Below are 12,311 nucleotides of genomic sequence, written 5' to 3' on the forward strand. Positions count from 1 at the left end.
AACTGCTTATAACGTTTGGCGGGGAGTACCATTTCCGTTTCCGGTTTGTAGTTGATATTACCTGCACTTTGATTGGTTCATTTCAAACTTAGTTCGAGCAGCGGTAAATCCAAAACCTTTACTGATGTCCGACTATTTTCTTGGGTTATAGAATTGTAGCAGCCCACTAATCTAATTTGTGTGATTTATAAAGGTAAGCATTCATTGTAGAAACTAGTTTTATCGTTGGTATTGACGTGAATAGTAGTACACTTCAAGTATCTTGTGCCGACTTTTCATCGTCACAAAGTCAGTGTTCAAAACTTCAATTTCAAAATTGAATGCAGAATTTTAGAAGAGATCGGAATTTCAGTGAAACCCCTAACTTGTCATTTCCTATGACGCGTACCTCAAGTTGAATTGTTGACTACGATAATAAACATTATAGGGAGACCTTAGGGGTGTTTTCTCGGCAGTGCACCGACATAAACAAACGGATGATTTCACTGTTCGCTGACACTGTCCTCGTCAAGCACTATGGACCACTGGCTGATATTTAAACAATAATGAACGACCCAACAACCCATAATGGGCGAAAGCTCACTTTGTGCGACATATATGGAGCACAAAGTTTGCTTGAGTCCATTATGGGTTGTTGGGGAGTTCATTATTGTTATTATTTTGTAGCGTTGTCAATACCAGGGGATTTGCTGCCTCTAAAAAGCGAAAAAAATTGGAGAAAAATCTACAGTGAACGGAATAGTTTCACAGTTTCTGGCCCGTGAATCTGAATAATTTAAAATGTTTTTCTGGAAATTGTTTCCACAATCTCATATGGCCTTGCACTACACTACGCTAGATCGCCGCCGTGGTCCAGCTGGATCGACTGTGCGTAGGGTAGGGGTGCGTACACGGGGTACATGTACGTAGTTGCATCGTTACCCCATCCCACTAGTGTTTTCAAACAATCAAGGTAGATATTATTGGCAACTGTCCTGTCTGTGTAATAGTTATTTTAAATTCCACGGGAGGGCGGGGATTTGACGAATACTAAGAAGCCAAACGAAACTTACAGGCGTAGCGGTCCAACGAACATGACCGGAAAGCTAGTGGGTGTTAGCCATCCTAGAAGGAGAACCAACAGTGATTTTAATCTCACTGTATAAATAAACAGATACACACCTGAGAACACTGATACTTTCATTTATTTATGCAAACTGTGCCCGGACTGTTACATTTACCGGGAGTCAACGCTGAGGAAATACAAGTCACGTCGGTCCTCGTCGATCTCGTTTCACAAAACTGTACTACTCACTACAAAAACTGAACAAATTCATCTCTCTGTACTCGTAGACGTACATTGTACCCCATTTCGTTTATCGCATTTGCTTGGATCAATTATCCTCAGTTAACCTCACTTCATTAACACGATAGGGCGAACTAATTAGGAGGCCACCGGGACAGCGGCATCAGTCGCGGAATCTAGAAGCGCGTGTACTAGATGGAACGCTTCGACCGAACGCGCGTTAGCGTACAGAGCAGACGACGATGCCCTTAAAATATTGTCTGATTTTGATATTGAAATCTGCTGTTATTGGTTATGGACCGTTTTATTTGATGCCGATTTTGGTATTAAATACTTGTTATCTAACAATTTCTCTTCTTTTTTAATAGTTTCTTGTTTATTCGTTTTCGAAAACAACATTGTATTCATATCCATGGGACAGGGCCTTGATGCTCAATAATGTAATACATTATCGCGAATAATCTGCTGCAATGACGTCATAAAATCCACTGGTATTGATAATGCTATAATAAAATATGTGATATATGGTCATGTTATTTCTTAGACCAATAAAATAACAGACAAGCAACGTTTTATGTGCGATTATGTTGGTATTTTATTGACACGAATATTTCCGTACTTCAATACTTCATCTGCTTGGAAAAAATCCCTTTGTAACCCATAGCCCTGAATCTAACCCCCTCCCAGTTCCAAATATGTCCCATACATAACTGTTGGAGTTAGGGTTAGGGGTAGGGGTACAAAAGGAACTCTTTCCTGGCATTTTTAATGTTTTCTATTTTTGCCTATGGTATTTATGATTTTCCAATACATATTGAGCAAAATTGGAGGAATACATTTTGGGTATTTCTGGTATCTTTTATTCCATAGTGCGCTTGAAGACTGATTTCATTATGAATCTAAAATCTAGATTTCTACACAATGTATATTCTAATTGAAAATTATTCATCCATTCATTTTTTAATTAAGCTCTGAATTTTCTACAAAGTTAAAACCCTGCGATGTTTTGGCAAAACTCACAGATGGTTCACTATATCGCCCACAAGATTACCCGTCCACAGACCCCCTCCTGCAATGTGATTCAAAATTATCAATGAACGAGGCTACAAATGTACATATATATGAGCTGGCAATGATATTCAGCCATATCTACTGCCATAACAGTTATTTGTAATACTTTAGTGTCATCTTTTCAACTAGAATTATGCTTTAATCTAAATGAACCACCTGCAAATAGTTGGTCTATAATGGTGATGTACTGGTGTTCAAACTTGAATCTAGTTTTAATCAAAGTATATCTGGAAATGTGAATTTGTTACTAGTAATCGGTGTGATCTTTAGAACATATTGCCTTCATTGCATGCTCTTATATTAATATTTACTTTTGGTTGAATTGAATTACCGATATGTCTATTTCTATTGCTTTTGTGATGTGAAAACCAATAATTTGTGAAGAAAGTAATTTGCATTGAATCCTGTCTTGATTCACTCCTAATGAAATGTTCACTGCTATAAAAAACACAGTACACTGTATGTACTTGTAAGCGTTGATGTGAATGACCTCAAAAGGAATGGTTTAACTTCATCTCTGTTTTTGTATTCAGACATTGAGCTATGGCAGACCATAATGAGCTGTCTGATGGAGAGGACGACCCTACAGAGACCTTTGATGACATTACTCAAAGTGAAATGGAGTCCATTGTGAGAAAAGATCTCTTTGAAAATATTGATGAAATGACCACCCCTATGAAGATGACCAGAACCAGTGTGGAACATTCCAGGGAACACATGAAAGTCTATCTTAGGGTGAGACCATTTACAGACAAGGAGGTGAATGGAGGTGAATCTCAGGTAAGAAAGAGCTCTGTACAATTTTTGTCATTTAATTTTTGTAATACTTTACATGTATCTGCTGTATGAATACATCTTCAATGGAAGCACACACATCCCCGCAGTTGCATTTATTGTACGCAGGAACATTAAAATATTCCTTACTTTGAATATTGACACGTCTCCTGTCATTTATTTATGTATGTAATACAGTATTTCTCTTGTGAGTGGAGAATAAATGTTATTGTTTCATTTTTATAATTTTTACAGGAATGTATGAACATAGAGGACATGTCCACCCTAATGATGCGAGCTCCTAAAGATAGTTTTATGTTTAAAAACAACACTCGCATGCATGGGGAAATGTCACATAAATTTACATTTACCAACATTTTTGGCGAAGACACAACTCAGAAGAAATTCTTTGATGAGACTATGCTGGGATTGGTCAAAGATTTTGTTGATGGCCAAAATTGTTTGGTATTCACATATGGGGTTACCAACGCCGGAAAGACCTATACTATCCAGGGTAAGAGATCAATTTATTTGTGAGTCGTTGGCTTAGCGAATACCACAATTACACAGTCAAATATTATTAATTACTAAATTGTCAAAGTATGAAGTATGGATTTCATTTCTTCTACAAGGTGCAAAGGATAGACTTTAATCCATTAATGCTATTTAGCCACATCACTTTTATTTTGATGTACCTTTGTATTTATTTATTTATTTATTTTTCAATATGTTATCTTACCATACAGGCAGTCCACAAGATGGCGGTATTTTACCAAGATCTTTAGATGTTATCTTTAATAGTATTGAAGGCAGGCAGTACCAATGCCTTAACCTGAAACCAAGGTACTTCTCTGATGTGGTAAAACTCACTGAGAAGCAACAGCAGAAAGAGGAACAAATTAAGACTAGTACTCTTCATCTGGCTGATGTCATCAGTAGCAAACATGTGAGTTGATTTTTGGAAGTCTTATTATATGTACCCTGGATTAGTGTTCAATGATTTCAATGGGAGGCTAAAAGCCCCTAGTTTCAGAAACATTCATGTTCGCCAAGTCTACTTGATCTAGGTATGTGCATTAAATTTGCTGCACAGCTCTCTACTAGTCCCAAACATGAGATTTTTGTGCCCTGTCTTTTTATAGTTGAAAAATTTTGCAATCCAAGTAGTCAGGAGAGACAACAGCAGCACTCATTGGCTGTAAGTGTTACCTTGCACACATACATGTAATTCAGTATTAGGATGGTTCATTTACATATTGACTGTACTAACTCTCATCTCTTATAGGATGGTGGGAGTAATAACACTGAGGGTTGTGAATCTGATGTGTCAACTACATCCAGGGTATCCACTATAACTATTGCAGATGATACTATTAATAGCACATGTACAAACTCATCTCAAGATGGTAGGTTGTATCCCTGGTAAATGTAAGAATTCATGAGTGCTTCTCTGGATGGTTCCATTTTAATGTTTGTGATATTTGAATATTCAGATGGACTTTGCACACTGAGTCTGCGTGTCAAAAAAAGTATTGTTTGTCCTGAAAAACTTGCATTCTTAGGATGTTTTTTTTTGTCTCTGTACTAAATTATTACTAGAAATAGAAGTACTGATCTATACATCATTTCTGTCCTCTTTTGCAGCTATTAACAGTATCATGGATGAAATCCATTCACGTATTCCTGATGACACGTCTATTGATGTGGAAGCACAGGGACCAGTGAAATTCTCAGTCTGGGTATCCTTTGCTGAAATTTATAATGAGTACATATATGATCTACTGCAACCCATGCCAAAAGAGAAAAAAGCAAGACGCCCTCCTCTAAAGTTGTCAGAAGACAAGAAAGGCAGTATTTACATTCGAGGTACATGTAGTCATATGCTCCTTGGGATGGAATTAAGTTGCTTTAGAACTGAATATCTTGCAAATACTGTTTATAAATATAGCATCTACTATATAGTTATTAACAAAATACCTGAATTGAATTGTGCAGGAAAGGTATTGCATCTAGGACAATATCAAAGTGTACAATGTGAAGGAAATTCAATGCAGGTTTTTTATTATTATGTGCATCTTTTGAACAAAAATTGCAATGGAAAGTTCAGCTAACTACAGCTTGCAGAGTTTTCCATCAGTTTTTAGTGGCATATTCAATGTCTTCCAATGTGTGCTCGCATCAACACAAATTTGCAGTGTTCGTACTCACTCACCCTTATACTTATCAAAATGTTAGAAAGACTTGCAGATATTTGTACAGTCACCTTCAGAGAATATTGTCGCATGTAACAGTGACTGAGAAAACTGATTAATGCTAATAATCACTACTGAAATGTTCAATTTGAAGTCATGTAATATAATCATATTTTATTTTAAATACAAATATTTATTTTCGGATGAAACTTGTTTTTTTATCTTTATGTTCAGATGAGGTCAAATTTTATTATCTACTATCTATCATAAGACTGTTGTATACTTCACAACCTGCAATAACAAAATGATTGGTACTTACCGTACCCCCGATAAATGAGGTTTATAATCAAAAATTGACCACTGCCCCTTTCCCACTGCCACCTCCCACACAATCAAACATTATCACAGACATAATAGCTGTCAACTTTAGTTCCTGAAACTACATGTACATACCTTGTCCATACATAGACTAGTGTGCTTTCACACATTTTTGTACACATTTCATTTCTGGTATTATCCAACAGGACTGAAAGAGATTCAAGTGACCAGTGCTGATGAAGCTTATAAGGTGCTTACAATTGGACAGAAGAATTTACAGATTGCTTCCACCAAGTTGAACCATTGCTCCAGTAGAAGGTATGCTATACATTCACCACACAGTCAGGTTAAAGGGTGGTCAGTGTTCATCATGTAGTGTCTTTTCATATTGAACATTGATTACGTTGCATCATGCACATCATATTGTATTGACCATTACCCATAAATTTTTTAGTGTAATTTTGCGTTACAGAGCATGCTACTGTGCATTTTTGCCCTGCATTGTAGGATTGAACTTCTCATTGTATATAAAAATTATCATCACATAGAAAAATCGCCAATTCAATGTGAATTTGAACATATCAACCATCAAACTTGGTATGAATATGTGATTTGATTGAAAATGGTTGTCTGGTTTTTCGAACATACTTTACCGATTTTATTCAAAAAAGTTATCTTACAGTGGGTAGCACATTATCATGCTGAATGCTCTCCCAATAAATGATTATAACCTACATTTATCATTGTTTACTAAAAATTATTTGTTTGGAATGTTTTTTTGTATTATTCATATCAATACTAAAATATATCATTTTCATCCTATGTCGCAATCTTAAATTTTGAGATATGAAGGAATTATTTCACCCAAAGAACCAGTGCACAAATGCATATTTTGTCCCCTTTCATGACATTTTTTTTGTTTTGTTTTTTGATAATATACAATCTCATCTTTGTCATTTACATGTGTTAGTCAAAGAGAAAATAGTAACAATTCTACCATTACATTTCAATTAAATGTTGTGTTTTTCTTTCCCCTAGTCACTGTATCTTTAGCATCAAAGTGTTAAGAGTGGTTGATGTCAGTGAACCCCATGTGGCAAGAGTCAGCAAGTAGGTAACCACATCACCACTATATGTAAACACAAATATTAGTAGTATTGAGGGAACATTGGTTTATGTCCACTCATGGCTTGTGCTTGTTCCACTCTATCAGTGTGAACACATTGCATTAATTACAATCTTTAAACGACCCACTACATGTAGGTGCAAACAAACTGTCAGGTGATCTGAAATAAACATTTCTTAATTATTTGCTACACCAATAAAAAAGTTCTGATGTCACAGATAAAACAAATTACAAAAAATACTAGTATTATTCATTTGTGAATAAATGCTATCAAGTTGCATTTTAATTTGGAATATAAAATTTAATTACTACTCACCTGGAATTTGACTTGTAATGTTTTTGTATCTTTACAGATTATCTTTCTGTGACTTAGCTGGCTCTGAACGTTACACCAAGACTCAGAACACTGGAGACCGATTAAAGGAAGCTGGAAATATAAATACTTCTTTGCTATCATTAGGAAAGTGTATTGCAACATTAAGATATAATCAAAACCATCCAAAGTAAGTTATTAATATAACCCATCACTCGTTAACTCCTTTATAATACCATTCATAATGGCCATCTTTGGGGGCTTGTAGTAAATGCATTTTTGTGCAGATGACAACACAATTCACAATTGTTTCTAAAACAGAAGATTTTCTTATTGAAGGATTTTCATGGCTTGACAGATTTTTAGGAAAGTATTTACTAATTGATGTTTCACACAGTATAATCCTCCTGGCTGCTCATATCTTATGCAAACATATTAAAGTGCCTGTGAAATGGCTGCTATTTTCACGCCTAAAGTTATCCATTGATACATAAATATTATTATTTTTTTATGTTTCTAAGCATGAATTATTTTTTTAAGTGAAAAAATGTGTTTTAAACTCAATCTACGACAACTTTATTTTTGTGTATTTTAAAACGAGGCTCCTCATTAGCTTCTTATTTGCATATAGAAATTCCCCTTGTGACGTCAGAAGGGGAAGTCGCATGGCAGCTTGCATTGCCGATACGTGTAAATAAGGCAAATTTCTTCTGCAGTTTTCTCGTCTTTGACTAAATTTTCACTTATGTACTTGTTCGTCGAGGAGGAATGGACCATAATGAACACATAGTAACAATTTTTGTTGCATGGGGTTGAGTTAGATGCGAAATATGTTCGTTCTGGTGTAGCTGGTCACTGTGATTGTCAGCAGCGCACGTTTGTACACTGTCGCTGGACAAAATAGAATTTGACGTCGGAATTATCTCGTTATTTAGCAGGTTACTATAGGCACGTCACTACACTGTTTTATTTCATCGATCGTCTGAATAAAACTTTCAAAATTAAATTAAAAGAGAACATATTTTGACATTCTAAACATTAGACCATAGTGATCACTATAAAATAATTTAAAAAACGACAAATCACAGTTACTAAATAAATGACAGTCGCGTGGAAATAAATTGAAATTTTGTTGAAATAGGTGAACGCGTCGGGTCACGACGAGGGCAAGTGCGTTAAAAGCGGCGTTTAATTGGATGACAAAAATAATCAAGATCGACACACATACAGATAAATTCAGAGTAGATTCGAGTTGGCATGATTGTCATAATTATAACATCATATTAAAACTTTATTTGGTGGAAACACATTGACCAAGCCCAGATTCTTATTTCAGAAATTATTACGCAGATCAAGCTGCAAGCATGGAGGTAAAAAAATAACAGAGGTGTGAATTCGACATTCAACACAAACCACCAAACAATTCAGAAACTTTTAGCCTTCGAAAATGAAAACAATTAGCAGTGTGTAAGGGCTGTGTAATTTCCTGTTTGTCTGACGCTTCGTTTTCGTGTCACTGTCGAAATTAATGCTACCTTTTACTTAACAGGGACTAAATGGTCTCTTAACGCACTAGAAATGACACAAGAGACTGATATGCGAGAAAAAGTAGGGGGATCAAGAGCCTCAGTGTACAAGCGTCTTAGCCGTCTATTCCATGATATTGGTCGCCTTTGACCAACATCATGGCAAGGACGACGTGGTACTTGAGTGAGGGCGCCACCTAAGGGTACTCTGTGTGTAGGCGTCATTGAGGCCTATGTCCCGCGGCGAGTTGTAACTTTCAACTCATCTCGGGGCAAGTGTGACGTGTTGCCCAAACAGAGTATGGATTCCCTGTGTGACAATCCCCCCAAATTAAATGCAGTGGCATGCCAAGGAGCATAATGTAGTAGGCATAAGCCTGCAATGGATGCACGTGCATGCACTGGAAGCATAGTTTTCAGTTTTCTTTTTAGGCTAAGTTGGTGTACACAAACATTCGAGTAAATGAATAAATCAAAGCAAACTAGAATCAAATGCGAACTAAAACTACGAAAGATCGAATAGTATCTAAAAATTACAAGATTACAAAATTAGAAAATACGAGTAAAATGAATCGAATACATATGAATGCGATGGTTATGTAAAGCACATGCAGATGATAAATGACGAGATCGAGGCATGTGTGTGTATAAGCACAAGTGTTCTGCTTGCCAGTTGCAAAATTGGTGAGATGTTAAGTTCTAGCAATGTTCAGCGATGTTGAGCAAGCGTTGCTGGTACTTTACGAATAATGTCAGTTGGTGTGGTAATGTACAGCTGATATGCGTCACTACGCCATCGTCCTAGGACTTTTATCAGCCAGTCGGGGAGGTTGGCCTCGGCAGCTGTTGTTGCTGCACCACTGCGAAAGCTGTGACTGGCGTAATTAGACACATTTGGAACTTCTGCACGAAGGAGTAGGTCGCGAAGGTGATATGTTACAGCTTGACGCGTAAGGAATTTGCCGTTCGTGAAGCAGAATGCTGGTGCGTTGAGGGCTGCCGGGTTGTAGTTGCGGAACGCGCGAACCGCACAAATAGATGACTGCGTAGGTGCAATGGTGACGACTTGGCCACGGCGAAACGGGTCTGTTTTAGAAGCTTTAATGGTGACGATAAGATCGTCTGTGAGCTGTACGTCTGAGCCGAGAAGGGTACCATCGATGTCAAATGTTGAAGCTGATGTGGCGGTGAACTCACTAACTCGTAAAAACCCGAAAAAAGCTAAGGTGAAAGCAGACCACAGCATTAGTTTGTCATTGACATGAATCGCAGGGTGCGACCTGAGCGCATTCTTGATTTTACGCATTAGTGTCATTGTGATTGGCAATCTTGGGCGAATGGGGTCACCGTGATCGCGTTTGATACCTTGTAGTACATGGCGCAGCATGTTGTTAGATGCAATGTCCTCGGTGTGTCCAGTTTCGGTGTTGAGGCTGACAATAGCGGCAAGGTAGACTTTGATTGACTTGTAGACTAGACCCTCCATGGCGAGACGTGTGACGAATAGAGTGGCAAGCCTCGGTGTCACGGGTACGGGCGTTAGCTTGTGTTGTTGGCAGAAGAGACGGTATCTGGACTGACCTGATGAATAGGTGAGTCGTGTTGCTGCCGAGAGGCGATGGTGCATGAATTGGTGGGCTTGTTGCTCAAGTCTAGTTACTGTTGTGGATAGTAGCTGTCGAGGTCTGGTAGTGTTACTGGTTCTGTTGCTGCGTCTGGCACCAGTTGGCGAAACCGTTTCATCTGCAAATGAGACAAAGAGTCAGCAATTGAATTGTTAGTACCACGAATATGTGCTATCATGACGTGGAAGTTGCCATTAGCTGCGGTGAAGAAGATGGCACGCACCAGCGACATGATGCGTTGACATCTCGAAGAGCCTTTTTTCCAAATGTTGACGATTGCCTCATTGTCACAGTGAAACATGATTTTTTGCCCGTGCTAAAGGTGGCCCCAAATTAGACATGAAATTAGGATAGGGAAAAGTTCCTTCCATTCAATTGAGAGGGGAGGGTTGATGGAACATTTGTCCGGTGACCAAGGCAGGGTGAACCATTGCTTGTTGTAGAAGGCCCCACAGGCAATGACAGATGAAGCGTCTGTGTAGAGATTCATATTTGGGGTCAGACACCATGATGTTGCGAGAATGCGGGCGGAGCCATTCCAGTTTGGAAGAAACTCCCACCACCATTGGAGATCTAGGCGAAAGTCATTGGAAAGGACTATGATTTGGTTGATTGATGAAGCAGTGGTGGCGAGGTCTATCATTCGTCTTAGAAACAGCCTTCCCACAGGAACGCATTTACATGAGAAGCTCAGTTACAATTAGTGATAGGAGTTCACGTTTAGAGCAGTGATATCTGTTAGCCCACAGTGGAATAGCAGATAAGATGTTTTCAAGTTTGTCGGCTGGTAGGCGGATGACCATGTCGACTGTGTCCAATTCGACGCCGAGGAAGGTAATAATGGATGATGGACCTTCAACCTTGTTGGCAGCAACGGGAATGCCTAGTGTGGAGCAGGTGTTTAGAATTATGTCTTTGCTTCGTTGACAGGATTGATGATTGGGTGGGCCGACGGCCAGGAAGTCGTCGAGATAGTGTATGATGTCACTTGTTTTGGCTTGGTATCTGACTACCCATTCGAGTGCTGTGGCGATCCTATTGAATAGGAAAGGTGCAGACCGCAGACCAAATGGAAGGACGCGGTCGAAGTAGTAATGGCCATCCCACTTAAACCCGAGTAGATGCCAGTCTTGTTTTCGCACAGGACACAGTCTGAACGCATGTTGGATGTCTACTTTCGCAAGAAGAGAACCGGGCCCATGTTTGTTGATCATGGCAATGGCATCGTCAATGCGAGCATAGACCAAAGTATAGTTTTCCTTTGGTATGAAGTCGTTTACACTATTGTTCGTTGGTTGGGACAAGTCCATTATGAGTCGGTGACCACCTGTCTTCTTTGGCCTGATCCCGAGGGAGTTAGTGACGAAGTTTAGAAAGGGTGGCTCGGAGAATGGACCAATAGTGTGCCCCAGTTTGACCTCTTTCATTACGGCTTTTGAGACAATGTCTTTGTGTTTGAGTGAAGACTTGGCATTTGGAGTTTGTCTGGCAGAGCGATTGCCTGTGAAGCCCAGGTCTACACCACGCGAAATGTCTAGGAGTATGGATGCCACAAATGGTTTGTCTGGGTGGTCGTGCAGGGCTAGTGCTAGTTCGTTAAGCTTGATTGGAGTTGACGTTTGCAGTGTTGAAACTATTTCAGTTGGTAGCGTCGTTTGGACGAAATGGCTTGGGCTGGTTGAATTGTTGGCCACGAAAAAAATTTCGAGTTGAGTTGGAGGGTTGCTGTTGGTGGGTGGTGGGCACCATGGTCGGGTGCGTGACAGACAGAGCATGAGTGTTGGCGGCCATTGGTACATGGGTTGCTGCAGGACCCTCTGTTGAAGTCACGACATACTTGTCTGTTTATGTTGCTAGGTTGTTGTTGGTTGCTCCAGTAATATGGGTTGGATGATCTACGTTGAGGGCATTCGGATTTGACATGTCCTTTATATTTGCACTCAAAACAGGTTGGAACGATCAGGTGTGGTTTTTGTTGGAAATTCTTGTGGTCCAGGAATGTATTTGGAGAGCTCCACGACCGGGTAGATGAGCCATGGTGTTTACCAGCGTCCAATCGAAATTGTTTATCATATGTTAAC

At 39.0% G+C, this 12,311-nt stretch overlaps 1 protein-coding gene across 1 annotated transcript in view; it reads left to right on the plus strand.

The window, feature by feature from the left end:
- Positions 1–102: 102 nt before the first annotated feature.
- Positions 103–12,311, plus strand: part of LOC100368346 (uncharacterized) — a 36,664-nt gene continuing 24,455 nt past the window's right edge. The window contains exons 1-9 of the mRNA XM_078013408.2: positions 103–193; positions 2,890–3,136; positions 3,386–3,644; positions 3,877–4,076; positions 4,416–4,536; positions 4,775–4,996; positions 5,847–5,958; positions 6,679–6,750; positions 7,120–7,269. Of these exons, the coding sequence (XP_077869534.2) occupies positions 2,900–3,136; positions 3,386–3,644; positions 3,877–4,076; positions 4,416–4,536; positions 4,775–4,996; positions 5,847–5,958; positions 6,679–6,750; positions 7,120–7,269 (1,373 nt within the window). The 5' untranslated portion in view covers positions 103–193; positions 2,890–2,899. The remainder of the gene's footprint in view (positions 194–2,889; positions 3,137–3,385; positions 3,645–3,876; positions 4,077–4,415; positions 4,537–4,774; positions 4,997–5,846; positions 5,959–6,678; positions 6,751–7,119; positions 7,270–12,311) is intronic.

The sequence above is a fragment of the Saccoglossus kowalevskii genome, chromosome 10 (genome assembly GCF_978046115.1).
Source record: "Saccoglossus kowalevskii chromosome 10, keSacKowa6.1, whole genome shotgun sequence".
Taxonomy (NCBI): Eukaryota; Metazoa; Hemichordata; class Enteropneusta; family Harrimaniidae; genus Saccoglossus; species Saccoglossus kowalevskii.